Source organism: Apteryx mantelli, chromosome 26 (assembly GCF_036417845.1).
Source record: "Apteryx mantelli isolate bAptMan1 chromosome 26, bAptMan1.hap1, whole genome shotgun sequence".
NCBI lineage: Eukaryota > Metazoa > Chordata > Aves > Apterygiformes > Apterygidae > Apteryx > Apteryx mantelli.
Genome location: NC_090003.1, coordinates 154,691 through 177,162, shown reverse-complemented (window position 1 = coordinate 177,162; position 22,472 = coordinate 154,691). Strand labels below are relative to the sequence as shown.

At 41.0% G+C, this 22,472-nt stretch overlaps 1 protein-coding gene and 1 long non-coding RNA gene across 2 annotated transcripts; one reads left to right on the top strand and one right to left on the bottom strand.

Moving 5' to 3' along the window:
• The first annotated feature begins 11,588 nt into the window (after positions 1 to 11,588).
• On the top strand, positions 11,589 to 14,405 carry LOC136994253 (uncharacterized). The gene is made up of 3 exons (XR_010886414.1): positions 11,589 to 11,957; positions 12,643 to 12,775; positions 14,385 to 14,405. It is a non-coding gene; the product is annotated as an uncharacterized lncRNA (long non-coding RNA).
• Positions 14,406 to 14,856: 451 nt separating this feature from the next.
• Positions 14,857 to 21,172, bottom strand: TNFRSF9 (TNF receptor superfamily member 9). The gene is made up of 8 exons (XM_067311268.1): positions 21,067 to 21,172; positions 20,862 to 20,978; positions 19,801 to 19,938; positions 19,199 to 19,265; positions 18,966 to 19,099; positions 18,606 to 18,740; positions 16,271 to 16,342; positions 14,857 to 15,060 (listed from the first exon to the last, which is right to left on the bottom strand). Exons 1-8 carry the CDS (start codon positions 21,170 to 21,172, stop codon positions 14,924 to 14,926), a joined length of 906 nt encoding a protein of 301 aa, XP_067167369.1. The 3' UTR covers positions 14,857 to 14,923.
• Positions 21,173 to 22,472: the final 1,300 nt, after the last annotated feature.

The following is a 22,472-nucleotide window of genomic DNA, read 5'->3' as shown; positions in this document are numbered from 1 at the left end:
CTGTATATAGATAGCTTTAAATTTTAAAAAGTGCATCTTTATGATATTTTTCTTTTCTTTAGGTGATGAAAAGATGACTCATGCTCAGGCTGATGTTAAATAGAGGTTCAGTAACTTTCTTCTCCATCTCTCTGAATCAAACTTTTGTGCATTCAAATGCTGTTCAAAATACTGTGATGCTACTAATGTTCTTTTCCTGTTTTTAATTGCATGATAATTGTAAACTGCAATAGGAATGAACTTACCTGCTTTCTTTTTTTCCTTTATTAACATTTCACATTGAAGATTAATTTCATACTGTAAATTCTGTGGTTCCTAGAACTATGTTAAAATTAGCAGCAGCAATAACACTTTGATTTCCACTGTCTATCTAATTCAAAGGCAGCATGGTGTGTGTGTGTGTATATATGTGTGTGTATATTAATATATATAGATATACATACACACATATATACACACACATGTGCGTGCACGCACAATGCTCTCACGTGTGCACATACACGGTCAACAGGTTGTCCAGAGAAGCTGTGGACTCTTCTTCCTTGGAGATACTCAAAACTCAGCTTGACAAGGCCCTGAGCATCCCCATGTAACTTCAAAGTTGGCCCTTTTTGACTGCAGTGGCAGGCAGAGACAACTGACCTCCAGAGGCCCTTCCAACCTAAACTCTTCTATCACCCTGTGTGTACAGGGAGGCCCAGTATTGACTCAACACATATGCTGCAGGTGTCTGAACTGTAAGACCCATTTCTGTGATCTTCTCTTTCCTGAAGTGAGTGAATATGACAAAAGAACTTCTCTACAGAATTAACCTAATATATTTTTATATGCTTCATTCCCTGTGCTTCCCTCTGAGAGAAATAAGTAGCTAGAGAGGAATTCTCTCTTCTCATCTGAGTCATGCAACTCTTCGTTCCAAAACTGCAGACAGTAATTAGGTCTGATTTGATGCATGATCTCACTGTTGGTGCTGGATGCTCAGTACAAAACTTCTCCTTCGGTGTACTATCAATGACAATGGCATCATCAATATTTGCTCAGCGCATCCTCCAAGGAAAGCTAATGAAGCACTCTTCACAAGCAACTTATGTCCTTTTCCTTCTCACAAGGAAGACTCAGCCTCTTAGAGCAATCATGAAGTGCGTCATGTAGAAGTTTGGCAGCTTGCCCACAGTTTATTGCCTTTACTCAGATTTGAAGTTGTCACTTACAGTCTTTCCTCTACTGAAATGTCAAAGGCGTTTTCCTCAGGGGACAGTGCACACGTCATCATGCAAAGCAAAGAAACAGCTCATCCTAAACAAAGGTACAAACCCCTGAATTCATGGGTGAGGGAAATAAATGTGAATTGCACTTTGAAAGCTTGGGAACTGATTTGCAAGAAAGTGTTTTAAATTTTACCAAAACTGTTATTTTGGGGAAAAACATTTAAGTCCTTATTTATGCTAATAGAATTTGTTTCAAGGGAAGTGCTTTGGTTTGAGATGATAGGGCAGCCAGTAGTCCAGACAGGTTAATGAACAAACTGGATAGTAAGTATAGGTTAACCTATCATAAAAATTATCCTTGATTATCAGAAGAAACAACTGTTCTTGGTTTATAATGATGACTCATGAAGAATAAATTGCTGATAAACCCACGGAAACTGTAAAAAAAAAAAAAAAAAAGCAATTTGCAGACTGACTAGCTTCTGAGTTAAATAGGAAGGACAAAATCTGACCTATAATGCAAAAGTTCTTTCCCCTGTTTTAAAGCAGTTCATGATAAATAAGCACAAGTTATATCATTCTAGTCCAGTACTGTGGCGGCTGCTAAAAGGAGGAGTTTCACAGAAGAAGCCTCATGATCTAATAGTAGCATATGTATAAGGGACTTTTTCCTGGAACATAATTCTTTGTCTTAGTTTTAGTTTGCATAAAGAGAGGTGAGCAGTAGAATATTTTTGTATTGACAGTACAAGTGTAGATGAGTGTATTATATAAATGTCCAGTGCTTCCTTAAACTTTATTAAACTTTTTATCTCAACATCTTGTGTCAGTGAGTCCCTCAGAATGTTTAAACATGTATACATGTTGGCTAGTGTAAGAGAAAAAATATTTCTAGTGTTGTTCCCTTCCTTGCAAGGGGCTAGCATGTTGTTGGGGTGAGGGGGTTGCCTGTTGTTTTTTTTTTCCTCTCCCTGCTGGCTTAGCAGATTCTTGTCTTCATTAACACCTAAGAAGTTAAAGTTAACTTAGAATTTCTCACTGTAGCTAGTATTTAGCCTTATAACATATGATTATTAAATCTATTTCATATTAAAATAACTGCCTTATGAAATCATATGTGCAATAAGTCGTCCTGTCACTAACTTGCATTGCCTTACGTATACTGTGCGTTTTAGAGTGGCAATTGCAAACCTGAACTTTCCATTTCATGACAATGGAATCACTGTACTGAAAATAGCCTGTTGGGAGACCCAGTGGATCAAAGGAAGAACCTAACCATGACTTGGGCACTTGCTGTCAACTTCCTTTTTCCAAGATGCTCATTTTTCCCACTGTATGAGAAAGGTAATGTAGCATTTATGGTGTATGTTCTGTATAACCGAATAGTGCTATATGGTATACTTGGTTACACACAGTAGTGTTTCTATCTTTTGAATTTGTCTCAAAGTTATTTAAGATATGAGTGATGGACCTAGGTTTTCCTGTTCTGTGGTGGGCTGAAGGGCTTGTATAAGTGAGTACCTGTGTGTAACTGAATGCATATCTCTGCATAAATGAAAATGGCAGGACTTTAAGTCTTTCTAAAGATATTTTATTTTGCTACGTAATTGGCAAGTCATCTAAAACTTCTGGGCTAGTACAAAATCACAGCTGCCAAAACATTGCTCCTTTGTGGTATAGTTTCCACTAGTTTGCCGGGGGGGGGGGGGGGGACTCTTGGTTTTTGGCCCTGCTGGGCTGGTACACTGTAGTCTGGGTATATTCTTCAAGTGAAGCTTGACAAACTGGTCCTTAATTCCCCTGTTCATCTAGCACTACAGAATTAGCAAACTAAACCTTCACACTGTTTGACGTGAAGGAAAGTAAGTCTGGCATGACTGGAGCTTGGAAATATAGCACATCAGTATCTTTTGGGAATCAGATGCCATGTAATGCAGCCACTAACAGAGGAGCAGAGACCAGATCTCAAAATAAGGTTTGTTCCACAAAAAATGTAATGGAACTGACTATGCAGTTATAGTTTATTTTTAAAGCTGAAAAGATGAAAGCAGATGGTATAGGGAAAGAGGAACCCTTCTGCAGTAAAAATTGAACTCCTTCCTTGCCTTCTCCCTCTCTCCCCAAGTATCCCAAATAATCTGTTCAAACCTAGTAAGAAATTACGATCTGGACAGCAGAAGAATAAAAATGCCTTTATCTCATCTTTCTGGTCAGCACACCAGACAGAAAGGAGGACAGAGCAGTCTTGCTGAAAGGCATAGGCTGCAAGCCAGCAACTGTCCATACTTATACTCCCATTTCTTCAGACCCAGGTGAAGAGCAAGCTGGAGATCTGGGCTTGCTTTCTTTGGAGATGCAAGTCTGTTTCTGCAGCACTGCTGCAACTGGAATCAGCAAAAGTTTCCAATCTGGGCTTCCTTGGTACAGAGAAGTACATTGTGAGGCATTTTATAGGCAAAACACTAAATTTTAGACACCTAGCTGTAATCCGGAGTATTCTTAATCAACTCAGATCCTAGACAGTGCACCAAACCTTTTTTTTCCCTGCTATGGGAGTGGGTGAGGAAAGAACTAGTATAGATGAACGTAATTTCCTCTTTGGTTTTCTGAACAACGTTAAATTTTCTTTGGATGGCTGTATTTTTAACATCTAGCCTGTGTGCCTTGACCAGTAATGTGTATTTAGCTCGTTCAGACTACATTTCAGAGAAAAGAAACATTCTCTCTCTGCTCGTGCTGGTTTTGTCTCTCAGTGGATTTAAGGAATTCATAATGAAATTGCTGCCCCAGAAGGTGGCGCTGAGAAACCTTCTGAACAAGCCTGAAGTGCCCAGGGAGCAGATACTGGGGTGAGTCTACTTTAACAGGCAGTGGGGTAGACTTAACACTTGTAAATCTGTGAGATAACTAATTTTGGGGAAAATAACAGATTTTTTTATTGTTCTCCTCTGAAGAAGGTTTTACTTCTCTTCTTGCACACATATCCTTTCTCAACTAAAGAACTCTCTTCCCTTTTCTTGAAGATGGATTAAGTAAGATCAAGAGTCTTTTATTCTGGAGGAAGTATTTACACAGTGTATTCCTTCAAAATTAATTGTTCCCGAATAGTTTCGCTGACAGGAGTCAGCATCACATGGCTGACACTGGAACTTCATTGGTAGCTCAGACTGTTAAAGAACACTAAAACAATTATTGGATAAAGCAAAGCAGACAATAATCTGGTCAAGACAGTGTCTTCTGTCTTGAATGATGCTTACCTGAAGAGTAGTATGATCCTCTCTGCTTTCTCGTTTACTTTGACCAACTTTTTATTTCTTTTGCACGCCTACACTGCCTTGGAGCTTCTGTGAGGGGTCAGAGCTCCTCATGTTGAGCAGATCAGTGAAGAGATGGCTCAAGTCTCCTCCTACACCCTACTTCTGACACCCCCAGGGAACCCTCCACCCCAAAAGCTTGGAAGACCTTCCTTTATTTTTATCTGTTTTAAGTTTCTGAAACCATAGCTAGAGGATTTCCTGCAGGACTTTTGACCTACACATGGCTTTTCCGTAGCAGCCCCTTTGCTAGTCCTTTCTTACACCTTGTTCCCTTCCATGTACTACTTTAACTTTCTTCTGCCTTCCTGTTGAGCTTTTGTTACCTTCCTGTCATTGTTCCTTTATCTGCAGGGCTCTGCAGCCTTGTTTATCTGTTTGCTATAGTTGGAAGTGTAGAGACGGGAAAGGAAAAAGGAGCTTTTAAAGGGAGGACTTGGGAAGGTGTTTGCAGAATTCAATCCTTGTTACAGCCTAGTGCACAGGACCATGGACAGGGAAAGGAGGGTGACACTGGATGCCTGGCAGAGTGCTTGTATGTGCTGCTGGAGCCCATGCGACTGCATAGGCATAAGACAGCTGTTGTGTTTGTTATATAAATTAATGCACATACAGAATAAAGCTACGCTGGCTAATTATCTTCTACCTAGGTGAGAAAATAAATGTCTTGAATAAATAGGGCTATGGAGTTTAGCATTGCTTTCTGCTTTCCTTCACCTTTGAGTACGCAGGCTTGTTCTCATCTCTGCATCCAAGCAGTTCTGGCCTCAAGAGACACTAAGCTTCCAGTTGACCTTTGTCTTTTTCCTGCTGATCCATTTTCCCAGATTGTCCAATGGCATCTATAGGGGTGAACTTAGCAGTGGGAAATAGTTGCTAAACTAAATATCCAGTAATGGCACTATATTTGTTCTCAGGGTTTTGGCGAGGTGATATCATCTCAGTGAGCTACGGTCCTTTGTAACCGGAAACATAGTGGATCATGGTTTTTTTGTTTTTTTTGGTTTTTTTTTGAAAGTGTTTAAACCTGCTTCTAGGAACCAAATTCCCTTTTTATATATGTTTTATAATAACAACATTATTCAGTAATCAGTTTTAGTACGGCTAGGCCTTGAAACAGAACCCTTGCTCATTACTTACCCTTACTGTTTCAGCTCAAGAGCATGAAACAGTAGCCCTATGCTCTGAAGACAAGGTAATAAAAACTATAGGATGGTATATATCATGATGTTTCAGCGGGTTCATGTAAAACTGCTATATATATATATATATATATATATATTTTGGCTAGTAGCCATCACCATAACATCTCAGCACAGATTCTATAATGATTTTTTTTTTAATCAAGATGTAATTAAATCAAATTTTTCACTGTCTAAGCCTGTCTGAGCAATAGCACAGTGCTTGAGGGTTTGAACATGGCATGAGGATGCATGTGCGTCTGTGTGTGCTAAGGGATACATCAGGGTCTTAGACTTGCTGAGATAATTTTGGGGATTGTCTTGGAGAGAAGGAATCAAATTTGGGGCATGCTACATCTCTAGAGCAGGTTTTGCAACAAATGATTGCAACAGTCATGCTTGAGTTTTCTATCAGAGACAATTGGTTTGCTACAAAATAAAGCTCGTGAATGATCTAGGTTATATTCATTGTGAATGATCAAGGAACAAGGTGCTTTAGAAGAACAGTCAGACATGATGTGGACTTAACTGTACTCTTCTGTCTGTGTGTATTACAGTACAGACCTTAATAAACATAAGTAGATGATTACAGGTTGTTTTGCTTATAGTGCTATATAATAACCTGCTTTTTTCTGCAACTGTGGATCACATGTACCTTTTGTTCCTGCTTATTTGAAGTAGTTTCTCTATGCTAGGATATCTTGATATCTTTGGATATTTACATAAGTACTGTTGTTATAATGAATACATGTTTTCATAGTTTTACCGGCACTAGATATTATATTTTTCTTTTTTAAACAATAGCGTGGTCTTCCTGAAGTTTAATTTAGGTTGTAATAGAAAATTATCAAGCTGATGGTGCTGCAGAACTAGGTGACTACTGTATACGAGAACTTTTTCACTCTTGTTCTGCTCTTAAACTTAGTCTGTTGGTTATTTTGTGTTAAGAAGATAATTGAGATTTTTTTCATACAAATTACTGTCCTGGAGCTGCCTGTACAAACATCTGTCTATCTGAGGATTTTAGTGAACTTTTTGCTTTCATATTTCTGGCTCTTAAGTCTTCAAATGCAATTTTTAGTACTAATACTAATAGTATTTAGTACTAATAATTAGTACTAAAGATAGTACTAATGAAGTCAAAAAGGGAAGCAGCAGTATCCTGCTGATTCTTTCTTTTCTTAGTAGGTTGGGTAGTGGGGTGGGCAGGATAGATTCTTCTCTTGTGTTCTTTCTGGCTCAAAGTGAAGAACTGCAAAATAATTGGCAATTCACAGAGGATGGATGAAGCATAGGAGTTGTCCTCTGGATTTTCCTGCTTGACTATTTCACATTCAGTTAACTGCAGTGTGCTCTTGCTCATTAGTTTTTTGCTACAAACCATTTTATCTGAAATTTATCAAGATTCTTCTGTCTTTGAAGATGGTGCCCTAGTTCATTATCTGCAGGAGCAAGAATAAGGGCTGGAATCCACAGTGGGGATGGAACAAAAGCAATTTTGTCAGAGGTGTCCTTGTACTTTTCAATATTTTTTCTGTCTGGATTTTCCCATTTCTTGTAAAACATTTTCTTCATATTTTTACCACGGAGGCTTAGGATCACTGGTCAGGCTCATTTTTGCAAGGTAATATAGTTTTTAACTCTCCCAGAACTGATATTAGAGGACAAATATCAGGCAGTTCTATAGAAGCTCAGTGCTTGGACAGGAGCCACTGACTAATTAAAGAGGCCTCATAATAATCGCTATCATTTATCTATCCTACTTAGCATAGGCAGCAAATGAATGGCTCACAGAAGCTGACTTTAATTTTGTTCTTTACTTTCCAAGTGCATAATCTGTTTAATTCTTCACTACTTGGAATGTTTCTGTTAATTAAATGGAATCTCTGCAGGCTCAGTGATTCAGATTTTGGGACAAATTTGTGTACTTAACGAGGGGAAAGTTGGCCAAGGTCTCACCGGGCAACCTGATGCTTAAAGCAGTTCTTTCAAGGTTATTGTGTAAATGATGAGTGTTTCTTGGCAGTCAGCCACACAGAATCTTCCCTTTGCTGTTTAAGAGATGGATTCCTGTTTATCAAAGAATTCCTGCTACAACAAGTGCTAACTGATTTTCTCCATGACGGCTGACTGACTTTCTGACATATCTTGACTAGAGTGGAAATCAGTCCCTGTGGATGGTAGTGATAAATAAAGTAGGGCCTTACAAAGATTAAGGAAGTGGATATCAGGTCTTTGGCTTCTGATTTGGCAAACTGAATGTTACTTGCTACAATGGAATTAGGTAATGGGAGCAAAATCCCCTTTCCTGCAAGAATTCTCAAGACAGTTTACAGTATAGGACAATTCCTAAGAACAGTCAGTATTTAGCCTCTTCATCTTATTGCTATACATGAGTTTTTATAAGTAAAGCTGGCAGACAATGCCAGCTCGTGACTTCTGAGCAGAGTCTGGAGAATAGATATGAAAATAAGAAATGTCCACCTATGTATGGAAGTGTATGGTTTCCATATTTCGAAGTGTAGGATTCTGATGTGCATTACAAGGAAAGGGTGTGTATCTGATGGGCTCATTCTAGCACAGTCCTGTCTCTTCCCTTTCTGGTCTTACTGCCAGTTGAACAGCTTCTTCAGAGAGCAGGAGGTGAAGGATGTGGAAGACCAGGAGAGAGAACACCACAATTCTCCTCAGCAGAAAGCAACGCATAAGCTAGCTTTTAGATGCCCTTTATGTTCCTGCTCTCATTCCATGCGTACCTCCATTAGTCCTTATGTCAGTCCTCCTTCCCTAGGCTGGAGAAGGCGATGGGGAGGTTTCACTGGCTGATTTTGTCTGCTCAGCTATATTCTTGGCCCTTTTCAGTTGAGGAAGATGATTGCTTTACAAAACCTAAAGCAGGCGTATAGCATTCCATCCTACCTCCACTGTAGCCTTTCTCAAAAAATCCACCAGACAAGTGGGAGTTAGGCTCAGAAGGAAATAATCCATTGCCAACCTGCATCCCTGGAAATAGGATACTGAGGGAGGCCTCCAAATTTTCCTTCATTTGCTAACCGTTTCTGCCCGCATACTAACATTTTTTGCATGATGTTCCATTTCTGTGTCATTAGGAATGACTGGAAGAAGAAGCAAGATGGCTAGTGCTGTCACAGCGCAGTAAGTCCTTTCCCTTTTCCGTAATTCCCTGAGGCATATTTAATCACTTTCAAAAAGCACACAAGTGTTACGTGTTCCAGCCTCATTGTTCCATGTGAGCAGAAGTATTATGATCATAGCTGCCCTAGTGATGAGTGCAGAAATAGTCAGAGATGCAATGACAAAGGAATGTGTTACTTTCATATCTGTTGTCTTCCTGAGCAGAGGACCTGTTCAGATTCTTTAAATTCTTTAACTCTCCAGCACTTGAACAGAACATCGGCTTCCTTTCCTCTCATTACAGCTGAAGCAGTCATAAGTTTTGAGTTAACCATCAAGCATTTTCATTGGTTATACCTTTACTTCCGTAAGATAATAGGCATATTGAGCTGTTACCACAGCAAGTTCAAAAGATACATTTTAAGGCTGGCAATAACCATGATGTAAATTAGAAAAATATCTTTGACTTTCTTAATGAGATTTTAAGTTGATGAGACTACTGTGATGCTGAATTGCACTGCTGCAGCTCCTCTGGAACAAATAGTACTTCTTCCCAACACTCCTTTGGTGTACTTATTCCCTTATTTTTCTGCCACTGTATTTTCCATTCTAATTCAAGAAAAATATATTATCCTTTAAATGCTGAGGTAAATTGTGCTATAGACACTTACATATACTTTCTTTAGAGTTGTACCCTTTTTTTTCAAACTTACTTTAAAAACTGAGTAAAAGTAGTGTGATGCCTTTTTGTATGTTAACAGGCCAGGGTAGTCTTCCCTTCAGGTTAACTGGTTTACAGTTATTTATAAATGAAAAGTAACAAAATATCAATGCTGTGAATATTGAAGGAATTACATAAAAATATTTCTCTACTCTGTAGCATTATAGTTAAAGACAAATTGTCAGTTTCTCCTTTCTATCCATCCTTCCTCTTTTTTTTTTTTCCAGAAAAGCATATGTTCTACACCTGCTGAAATGCTTGTATACAAGAGAGAAGTGAGGCAACATAATCTAAATGTGGTTTCAAATTGATTTAACTGGGTATCTTGGACATCTATTTCAGTTTTAAAATGTCTTGTTTCCTTTTAGATTACGTGGATTGAGAGTAGCTTTAACAGACTTAAGATAAGCTATAATAAATCATTCTTAAATTGAAGTAGGTGTATTTGCATGGGGTTTTGCACTCATTTAATCAAAACTGGTTTACTTTCTTAATGTAAACAGGACAGACAAAGAGCAGAGATCTGCACTGATTTCAGAAGGTGTTCAGCTGTTTTGTCTTGTTTTGTTTTTTCATTAAAATAAAGTCCAGTTTGCTTCAGAGTATTGCAGTAATAATTGGTTGCTTTAACTGGCATGCATCCAGGATCTAGAAGGTGAAAGGAAACATAGTAGGTGATATCATAACAAACTTTTGCCAAATTGAAGTTAGAGGGAATTTCCATTTTCTTTGTAGATGATATAAAAAGTTCTTATTTACAGTGAGGGCAGTGACAGTATCCAATAGTCGTCTTCATGGCAGTTCCAGGAGTAGAAGGATGCTCAGACGTGTTCCTGACACACAGCTAACATGCAAAGTATCTGGTAATTGGGATGGAGCACTTCATTTGACAGATTCTGAAGAAAGCAGAGAGCAGGAAAATACATAGCTCTGATATATATATTAAATGGTATTTGGATCCTCACTATAGCAGGGAAGGCTTGTTTGTAGCTGAGAGGGAAAATGAGGTAGTCCTTAGTGACAGAATAAGACTTTATCATTTTAATAGTGAGATTTACTTTGACCTTTTATGTTATACAGACCAGGTGCAAGCTTTTCACATTTTATACAGGCCAAGGCATCTGGCCTTGACCTGTATAATATGCAAACAGTGTGGTGCAAATTATCTGTTGAAAGACAGCTTTTCCTATGTATTAAGTCTCTTCAGAGTGAATCATCTCCTATAGAGTAATTTGTGGGATTGGTGTTAGTATCAGAATGACTGTCAGAGAAGGCTATACACTAGCTTTATTTTAGGAAAAGATAAGTTATGTGTTTCAAATAGTGCATAGCTTTACCCAGGGTGAGCAATATACAGGAGCACATCTTGTGTCCTCAGTTTTTTAAATAGCATTGATTCCATTTGAAAACTTCATGAGCATTCCACAGTGTTAGGCATGGAGGGATTTTTCTATATAATCCACGTGTTTTCTGAAAGATCTTATGCTAGACCAGTATTCACTAAACAATAAGCCTTGTTTTTCCTTATAGGAAATAGATATTCAATTGGAGCATCTGAAGAGGAGATCTTGAAGCAGAAGGAGGTGTCTGAGGAACTCGCAGTGGGCAAGATACACTTGCTGCAGTGACAGAGTAAGTATGAAAGATCTAGTAGAAACACTGAAAATAAGAAATCATATTCTGTTTGAAAGAATGATAGTATGTTTATGTGCTTGAGAGGCACTATAACAATTTCAGGGTCTCTCCTATCCAGAAGTATCGGGCACAGAAATACACAAGCATGCCTAGGCATTTACCTATAGAAGAGAGTGAGTGAGAGACAGAAAACCTTTTGCTTTCCTTACCTACACAACTCTTTCAAGAAACTATAAAATCAAGACATCTGATGACCAAGGTTTTAATTACTGCTACCAGTAACTGTGCCAGGAAATGGTACTGGTTCTGGAAGCAATAAAAAGGCAGCAGGCTCCCCTGCTTAAACTTATCTTTAACAAGGATATATCTCCTTTTTCCATGCCTTTAGAATTCTGGCCTGACATCACCAAGGCCTCCACACACAGTCTGGCTAGAGGGACGCTCTCTGATTTCCAAGAAAAACAAATGGAAAAGTGAAAACCTTGCATCTGGCCTGTTACCTCATCCTCAGCCACCCGGGCTGCTTGAGAGTCATCATGGCATTCCCAGTTCCTTTTTGCTTGCTACATAATAAATGAGAAAGACTGTTGAGAAAAGAGAAAGTCACAGAAAGCAGACAAGAGTTACAACTCAAAGGATTAGGAGGAGAGACCTACGTTATTTCTACGTGACATGATAAGTTTATTCAGATATTAAAGAATCTGTTTTTCCAAGAAGAGCTACCTGTGAAGCCAAGATGCACATGACCTATCAAAAAAGACAGGTAACAAACTGGAGCTTTAAGTATGAGAAGTACTTCTGTTTAACTCTCTGCAAAGAATCAGTCTAAAAGCTAAGTTCCAAGCAGTAATATTTGTAGAGGTCTGAAGAATGAGTAAGTAGTTGTTTTAGGATGTGAATGAAATGGAACCACACAAGTTAAGTTTCAGATCAAGGTTGCCAGGTAAACAATGACTGCTTGTCCTATTTTTGTTAACACATTTGGCTCAGGAATTGTTTTGCATATTTGGAGAGAAAGCCTGAATTTTTACAGATTTCTCCCCCCCCCCCCAATTTGGAGCAATATAAACATGTTGTAATACTCCACGTTTCCACAGGCAGAAGTGTCTCCAAAATTCTAATGAAGATTTGGACCTAACATTTAAGATAAGGAGAAGTAGACTCTGATAAAAATGACTGCAGTCTCCAGCCTAGGTACTATTACTAGCCATTCTCAATTCTACAATAATTATATTTAATGGGATTCTTAGCAGAACTACTTTTAGAGGATGGCACAAACTTTGCAAATGGAAGAGGACAAATGTAAAAAGACTAAATGTTAGCTCTGTCATCCTTACAAATTATTCTTTACTGAGGATGTTACAAGTCTAGCTCTCTGATGATTCGTGCTTTCTCTCAGTGCTCTTGCTACTTTCTGTTGTAGTTATTCAGATTTTCCCTCCTTTCAGCTGCTATCCAGTAACAGTTGATGGCCTCTTTGATTAAATGGATGGCACCTCCACTAAATGTGCCTTTGCTCCACCAAACATCAGCCGGAAAAGCTGGAATGGAAAAAAGAAATCGGAGCAAACAAGCAAGGATGTAAGCAGTAATGAATCCCCACAATTGTAACTGTTTTTGCTGTCACCACCAAAATAAATTTATTCTCCATGGCCTTGGTTTTGAGTTACAGATGTTCAGGGTTTACTCCCTCCTCCTACCTTAATTACCAATAATCAAAGCTACATAGCACAGTTTATTTCCCTTCACCCTTATTATTTGGATGAAGGATGATTGTACAGAGTTCAACATGCATGCAGGAAGGCTGTTCAACCTCTGTGTTAGGCAACAGACAAATTTGGATACAAATTCTGTTCAGGAAAACTGGCAGAAGATTAATTCTGACAACAATGTTTCTTTTAATCTTATGAAAACAATGTTTTCTTCTTTTAGATTAAAAGACAATCCATAAATCTTACTATACCACATTTTTTATAAAAGCTTGAGAGAACAAAATACTCCCGGGGGGGGGGGGGGGGGGGAAGGCGCCATGAATGATTAGATCAGATGCCTATGCTATTCCTGTTTTTGTGATTTCTGCATTAGCAACTTATAACTACTGATCTTCACATTATTTAAAGAGTGAAGTCTTATTAGCTGCAGTGAAATTTTTCAGAAGACAAAAGAACGATTTCTTAAAAATTCAAGGAAATTGCAGATATGTGGCTTTTGGGTAGTTGCCAACTTCTGAACAAATTTAAGTGATGAGTCTGCACTTTGCATTTCCATAACCTGCTGCCAGCGGTGTTACAGCTGTCTCTGTTGCATGCATAGTGAAAAGGAGGATTTAAGCAAGCTCTTCAGTACTTTTCTGTGGGATTTAGAATGGAAGCAAGCTTCTAATACGTTTATCCTGTGTGATCACAGTGAAGGCAAATGATTACAATGACAATGACAAATCATGTTCAAAGAAGCGCATGAATCTATGGCTATAATTTCAAATCTTTATAAAAATCCTTAGTTCACAGAATTCAACTATCGTATAAATCTGAAAACTGCTAAATGCTCTAGCCACCTTAGTATTTACAGTGTTGCTTCTATTATGAAAACACCTGCACTAGTTTTAGTGGCAAGACAATTTAATTCACCTGTATTTATTCAGTTTGATTGCCAAATAAAATATAGCACTGCTGTCATTCTGGTAGCAAGCAAGCACTGCATTCTTTCTGGAAAGTGCCCCAGTCTTCCCTTTGCATTTGTACCATGATTTATTTTACTTTTGAAAACAGCTTATTTTTCAGTCTTTTCAGGGCTTCTTGGTTCTTATTTATAAATGTGTCTATTCTGTAGATATAATTGAACTATTTCACAGAAAGAGAATAAATTTAACAAGTATTTTACCCTGCTCCTATGGCTGGAAGAGGTGCATTATTGTGAAATGTAATATTTGCATACAGTTGGCAGATTCTTGTGGCAACAAAATCTGTTTTATCATTAATTTAGGCTTCTTCATTCTCTTATGACAGAAATCACAGGCAGAATTATTCACATAATCCTTTGGCTTAAAGGAAGATTGCTCCTAACATTTTATTCAGAATGTATTATTTTCTTTCCATGAATGACTGTTCCTTGAAACAGTGGTGTAAACGTGTTCCTTATTCTCTGAAATTAGTTTGCACTGATTTTGGATTTTTTTTTTCCCCCCTCACAGGCTTTGTTTAGATTCATGGGAATTTCATATCACTCCTGAAGCTTCAGTATAAAAGAGCAGAATCAAGCTAAGTCTGGAAAAAGCATTGTAATAAGCACCTCATTGTTCAGTAAGTAGATTTACTTCCAACACAGATACAGAAGAGGAAAATAAGGGTTCCACTAGCAAAATGTGAAATTCCAACTAGTGTATCTCTTTCCAAGGAGAAAACACCAGGTGTTCCGAGTTTTTCCAGAATGTGTACACTAATTTTCTTGTCTTATGTGTGGATTAGAAACTAATCACAAGCAGAACTATTCTGTCTTCTTCTAAGACATCCTCCACTGCTGCAAGGGTCACATTTTAATTAAAAAATACATTGGTGGCTTTTCATATGTCCTGCCTATGTCTTTAAGCTTGTGAACTTAATAGTCACATATTTCTTATGGTTGAAAGTACCAATAGAGAGGCAAGGAGGCTTGGGAGAGGGATTGAAAAAATATTTTTTATTTAAATATACTTAACTTTACAGTTCAGGCTTCAGTACTACATTTATTTTCTCACATGCTGGTTTGTAACCACTTATATACAATTTTATCAAAATGAGTAAGTGTGGTTTGGTGAAAATAATCTTCTATCTTAATCTTCTGTTGAGTGGAAAGACAGCTTGTCCTTCTTCTAGCACAACAGCATTCTTCTAAGTTAAGTCACAGGGAAAAATTACCATATACGTGACATGTTCATGGGTTTTCATTCTATTTTCAAATAACATTTACTGAAGAAATAAGACATTTATTTGGTTTTGTAAAAGGTTAGAAGTATTATTGCCAATGCCATGACTCAAACATGCAATTTCTTTTTTCTCCTTTAAGACCAAGGTAACAGTAATTGATCAAAAAGACAGATACACTGTCTGATGTTAAAATCTTTCCAACCTCAGAGTTACAAAAATAGTAACAGAAATGTATCACATTCTACATTTACCACATCTGCAACGTACATAATATATTTACATCATTTAAAAGATCAAAGTGGAATAATGTAGGCTTCAAGATGTTGCAGTCCAGCTGCATTGTAACATCTATTTCTAAGATCAAGTCAACCACAGCTTTTCTCAGTGTTTCCACTGCCTCTCTTAAGCCAATCCGTGTAATACAACAGCAGATGCAAGCTATTATCAAACTTTTCGCAGCTCTAGGTTTTTGCATCTTCCTGTCTTCTAACTAGGAAGCTGTGTGCAGGTCAGATCAGGTATCTGCTTCCAGGGCTGATGGGATCTGCAAGTTTGAACTGGGATCTATCTGTATTTGTGCACCAAACCCAACACTTGGGTTTGAGCCACACTTGAAGAGGAGCTGCAGGTTTCAAATTCAAGAGAATGGTTGGTAATCGCAATACACAGACCATCAGTGTCACATGTGGCTCTGCTATGTGCTACTAATCTCTTAGAGACTTGCTTTCAGACTGCATGTAAATTATGGCCCAGACATCATTTATAAGAGGGACTAGAAAGCCATACTGCCCTTCTGTTACTACTTTTAAGTGATGTGTGTGTGTAAGTCTGTAGATCAACTACGGTATCTTAAAAATACTATTCCTATGAGGAGAAGAAAGTCAATGAACTAGTGTGGGAGGGTAGGTTTTTTGTAGGTTTGTTGGTTGATTTCATTTGGCAGGTTTGCTTTCTGTTTGTTTGTTTTTAAGAAATAGAAAAGATCCACTTTCTCCTTACTGCCTGGGCTGTTTAGCACTCTGAAATTCAGAGATTCTGATACTCTCTCTATTATGTAAGCAGGTTTTGTTCTGCGTTCTCAAAGAAAACAAATTTGGCTGACCTAGACAGTGTAATTCCTAATTCACCAAAGGATCTCTGAATTCCGTGGATTTGCCACAGTCCTGATATTCACCTTGTTCTTCCTCAGGAAAGCGGCAGCTGCAGGCGTCATCCTCCTGAATCGACTGTTCAAGTGTGGTATGCACTAATGAAAAAAAACATATATTCACATTCTGTTGTATTTATCCAGCCATCTTATTCCACCCTTCCTCAGTCACAACTGCAGGACATCAGCAGGCAAAAATCTTCTTAATGATCCAGTAATTTGATCTTAAATTGTTCCTCTACAAAGATATTTCTGATACATTAATTTATCATACTTTGTTTTCCCCAGTGCACCAGGGGCTGCTATGGCTTTGTTTGCCACAGGGATGAAAGGAAGAGTGAACAACATGGAATTGTTAGATTTTTGGAGTAATGCTATTTTCTCCTATAATCAGAATCACATTAGAGGATCAAGCTTTTATCCCTAGGAAAGAAAAAAAACCTGATTTTTTTTCTAGTTTCCTGTTCAAAGGATGACTTTATATCACCAGTTTTTTTTAATTAAATACCAGGTAGGTTTTAATTGTGTGCTATGGAAGAACAGGTACATGCTTATTCAGACACTATTTATAAGAGAAGTCTTAAGATTCTGTGGCTAAAATGTTTTGCTTTCAGATAATTAAGATAATTAAGCTGCTTTCACTAACAACTCTGTACTTGAGTACGTACTGAAGGGTGTATATAATCAAACAAATGAACAATATACAAAGTACATTGGTACTTTGTATATTACAGAAGTAATGAGGGATGTGATTAAAAAGCTGAGAAATGGAGAAATGAAAAAAGTATTTGGTTTGTTGGGATTTCATATTTTGAGTTTTCACTTATCCTAGTTTGTTTCTTCTAGTCTGTAGGGAAGGCATAAATGCCATCTGAAGAAAATCAATGTTATAATGAGATTGGAAAGCACCGAAACATGACAAATTGTGTCAAGGGCACCCTTCCAGGAAGAGCAAGGACTGTATCCTCTTCCCATGGGAAAAGAATTGAGGAGACCTGATACACTTTTACATCTTTTCACCATTCTTCTGTTGTATTAAAAGATTATCTAAGGCCATATTCTAAAATAATGGAATACTTATTCTGGGTAAATAAAAAATATACAAACCCAATGAATAGTCATTAAAGCCCTGGAATTAAATATCTTAGCATGTTATGTCTAGAATTCCACTGCATTTATTTGGGGAGTTCAAAATCAAAATGAAAGAAGTACAAAACAAATTTCTTTGATCATGCCTTCCTAAGGAACCTACCTCCAAGTGCACTCAGGTGCCAAGTACAGAAATAGTGGTATTTGTTAGGAAGGGTGAGGGAAGAATATCCATAGAGATTCACAGATGATACTACAAGTTATCTGAAGGAAGGCTATGAATGCTCAGCATTTGATCTGTTCACGCATGTGGAACTACCCAGAGGGCAGCTGACAAACGTTCAGCCCCAGCTTACACTAGAGTAAATAGGTTGGGTGGCCAACCTCAACAATAAATCTCAGAATGCTATTTCCTGGGGATAGTAGTCTCCCATGTAATTTCATATTGCAGTGTCGGCTGCAAAGGACTGGGGGGAAGTGCTGCTTTGGAACCCTTAGGAAGCTGTAAGCAAATTCTCCTAGTAGTCTAACTTATAATTACGGTTGCTTTCCATTATACAGGGTAATGTTAACTGGTATTCTACAAATAATGGAAAAACTTAGGTAATACAGGTGCTGCAGAGTTCACTGTAAACACAAAAGTGCCTTTAGGTGGCGCCAAACCGGAGCTGATAAAACACGCAATTCGCCTCGTATCTCTGCTAAACTCCAGAGCTTCCCCGGAGGGCTTATTAGCTTGCAGAGGGCGGTGCTAGATTCAAGCTGGCTCTGCGTATGTGTAGCAACGTGTCCTGGTTTGATATTCTCTCTTTTACTGACGGTAAAGTGCAAAGACACCCAGAGAGCACTACAAAAGGCAGTATGGTTGGTGCTGTGTGTTAGCTGGCCTTAGGGTGCTCTGGCTCCAGACCATAGGTACTATTTCTGAGCAGATGGAACTAGGAAGTGCTATTGCCACACGTGCCAGGGATGGTACTTGGAAGAAATAAACAAAACTGAATCCAGCTGGATAAGCAAGGCTCAGCTGAGCTTTTTCACCTTTATGGATGCGGTCAGAGTTAACCTGCAATATTGATAAAACAGCCACAGATAATTGAGAGTTGACTGTAATCAAAATTCCAAAACTTTGGATTCCTTTCAGTTACTGTATCTGACTTCCAAGGAAAAATTTCAAGCTATCTGCAACTATCTTTTAAAGGCACTTAAACCTGGATTCCTAATTTCTGTCTAGTTTCGGAAAGAAAAATTCAATTGAAGAGTGTATCTATCTTACTTTTCTTGAAGACAGCATGTAGTTTCTTTTTCTGCCAGATGCTGAAGCATATGCACAAAGGTAGCAGAAACAGTATGCACAACAGCCCAGTTACAGCAAGAGAAATTCTGATGATGTCCGGCTCGAGGTCCTTCCCTAGGAAGCAAACAGCATTCTCAAGTGTTACAGAGCAAAATTCTACTGCAGCTGAATTAGCTGACTTCTTTGTCGCCATCTCAATATGTCTGCTTCTGTATTAGTTTGCAATATTGGAAATGGATATAAGAAGGTACTCTTGGTTTAAATATGTCTGTGAGCTATAGTATGTCTCAAAGTCATAATTCTTTAGCTGTAATTAAACAATATTATGTGATGACTCACCTGGCACAGTGATAGAAAGTGGAAAGGCAGAAGTGGTAGCTAGAGTAGTGGCTAAAGCAGAACTATCTGAAGTGTGTCTGCAAACCACATCTTTTGCTGTAGTTCCAGGCTCCAGGACCCGAGTTGCAGAGCATCTGAAAAATATTTAAAGTAAAAACAAACAAACAAACAAAATTATGGAAATGAATTCAGTCAAGTGCAATAGCAATATCATTTATTTTTTGATTACTTACTTTGTCCAGTTTTTACAGGAGCCATTGGGTTGATCATTAAAAGTTCCAAAGCGACAAGCTTGGCAACCTTCAACAAAGAAGGACAGGTAGTCACTATTTACATAAGATGAGCATTTAAAACTACATGTGAAACATTGTTATTGCCTGCTCGTACAATAACTATGATCCACAATCATAAATACTTGTCATCTATTAATATTTTACAAGCTGCTCTGAGTATACAAGGCAAGTCTTTCCCTGTGTCCATCCGCAGAAGCTATGGGTGAGTACAATACTTGGCTACTGAGCTGTTTTAGCACAAGCTGTTGTAACTTGCATTTAACTCCAGTGTTCCCAGCTCTGTTTCCCACATGCTGGCCACGAGGCAGCTGCCAGGTGAAGGGAACTAATGCATGTGTGATTTGAGCCTCAGTAGGGCTCAGATTTTGGTGAGCATGTCTGTCTGTGCTTGCTCCACATAGTATGCAAACTGTTCAGCAGCACTGGCAGTTTTTATCTTGTGAGGTCTTTAGGGCTCCCCTTTCTGCACTGGGCAAGAGGCTGTGTTGTGTGCAGTGCAGCGGACACAGGCGACTTAAGCTAATGGGGAAAGGTGACCTTACCGCTTCCTGCGTTCTCCTCACCCACGCCGCAGTTTCTGTCACAGCGGGAGCAGCCGTCTCCACTGCAGTGATATCCATCCCTGCATGTGCATTCGGCATCACTTTTTGGTGAACACTCTCTTAAATACCTGAATCTTCCTGAAAGGTGGAAACGACTCCTGTGTTATATACACATTCAAACCTAAAGCACAGGGTAGCAGAGGCCCAAGGCCCTTGCTCAAACCACTGACAAAAATTAAACTGTCAGTTTAGAGAGAGTTGTGGCAGATGCATCACGTTATTTGGCCAGTGATATTTTCCATTTGCAATGAAATGACAAATTAATACAAATTATTTTATCCCACATCAGGTAACAGAAGCATTTGTAAAGAGGAACTCCTCATCCCCCCAGCAGGCCCAGCTGCAGGTCCCACACCGCCACTGCCTCGAGGGAGGTCACACCAACCGCCGCTGCCACCGTCCAGAGGGAGACACCCCACCACCCGGAGAGAGGTCACCCTGCTGCCACTGCCCACAGGTGGGTCACCCAGCTGCTGCCACCTGCAGGGGGGTCACCCTGTCACTGCCCCCCACAGGGAGGTCACCCCGCTGCCACTGCTGCCCAGAGGGAGGTCACCCCACTGCCACTGCCCACAGGTGGGTCACCCAGCTGCTGCTACCTGCAGGGGGGTCACCCTGTCACTGCCCCCCGCAGGGAGGTCACCCCGCTGCCACTGCTGCCCAGAGGGAGGTCACCCCACTGCCACTGCCCACAGGTGGGTCACCCAGCTGCCACCACCTGCAGGGGGGTCACCCTGTCGCCGCCCCCCGCAGGGAGGTCACCCCGCTGCTGCTGCCCCCCGCAGGGGGGTCACCCTGCCGCCGCCCAGAGGGAAATCACCCCACTGCTGCTGCCTTCAGGGGGGTCACCCCGTCGCCACTGCCCCCCGCAGGGAGGTCACCCCGCTGCCGCTGCCTGCAGGGGGGTCACCCCGTCGCCACTGCCCCCCGCAGGCAGGTCACCCCGCTGCTGCTGCCCCCCGCAGGGGGGTCACCCCGCCGCCCGCAGGGGGTGCCGTTACCTTCGCACTTGCGGCAGAGGGTGCAGCGGCTCTGTCCCGCGGCGCTGGAGAAGGTGTCGGGCGGGCACTGCCGGCAGCCCGCGCCGCGCCCGCAGCCCACGCTCAGCATGAAGGTACCTGCGGGCCGAGACACACGGTGGCTGTTGCGGGGCCGCCCCGGCCGCGCCGCCCCCCCCCCCCGGCCCGCTCCCGGCCCGGCCCTCACCCGCCGGGCAGGTGGCGGCGCACGGCGCGGCGGCCGCCGGCCCCGGGCGCAGCAGCGCCAGCAGCGCCAGCAGCGGCGGGAGCGTGGCGCCCGCTGCCGCTCGCATGGGGTCGGCAGACAGCGGGAGTGCGCGCGGGGCGGCGGGCGCCGGCCCTTAGCGGCCGCCCCCGGCCAGCCCCGTGCGTCACCCGGGGGCGGCGGGGAAACCCCGGCCCAGCCCGCGGGGCTTTCCGCCCCCGGCGCGACCCCCGGGGCTGCCGGGCAGCGTCTGCCGCCGCCTCAGCGCTGCCGGGCAGCGCCCTCCCGCCGCGCTCCGGCGAGTCCCGCGGCCGCGGGGGGCCCGGCCCGGCCCGGCCGTGAGCCAGGTGCAGCCCCAGGAAGGCGGAGGAGACTAGCCTCAGCGTCCGGAAAAGAACACCTCTGTCTCTGCGTACTCCTCAAAAGATACAGGTGGTTCATGTCTCTGAGGGCTGTGGCCTGTCCTCTGAAATCTTTCAAGATATTCAATCCCTCAATAGACAGACAGAAAAGCCACTAATTTAAGCCAGGATGACTAAAGTAGATGGGGAAAGACAGAGGGAAGTGATGGGTTTTGAATTAATAATCAGATGTTCTGTAAGCACTAAAAAGATAGCAAGGAGACAAATGACATGTATTTGTCAGCAAGGAGCCACGTCCAGTCAATCTAATTTTCTCCTATGACAACATTGCAGGTCTTGTGGAGAGCAGAGAGGCGGTAAACTTCTCACAACCTGACTTTCATCAAGCTTTTGACATCATTCAATAGCATACCTGTTAAGTAAGCTGGGAAAATACACTGAACCTAGGTGAGGTGAGTGCAGAACTGCTGGCTGACCATGCTTAGAGAGCACTTAGTAAAGGTTGCTGTCAAGGATGCTTGGGGGTACCCATGTGGAAGTCTCTTGGTTCCCTGCCTGTTCGGTATTTTTATCAGCAGTGTAATCTGTGCTGTCATTTATTGATAATGGAACATATTTTGCAGAGATGTACAGATGATACACAGCTGGGAGGATAACAAGCCTTGGGCTAGACCAGATGAGAACTCAGACATGAGCTTGACTGATTTGAGGGACAGTCTAAAATAACCAGCACCAGATTCTGAAATTCACAAAGGCATAGCGAGATCCGACTGCATAAATACGTAGTAAGGACCAGTTCACAACGGTTACTAAAAGAAGGCTCTAGGATTATGGTATTTCACAGACTGAGTGCTCCTAGGTGTCCCTGCAAGGTGTGTGAAGCAATCTTTGTGCTCTGCTCAGCACCTGGAAGCTGCTGGGAGCAGCCCCAGCGGGAAGATCACTGTGTCCAGTTCTAGGCACAGCACAAGGGAAACCACCCACCAGAAAAGCCCAGAAGGCAGTGTGAGCTGTTCAGACCCGCAG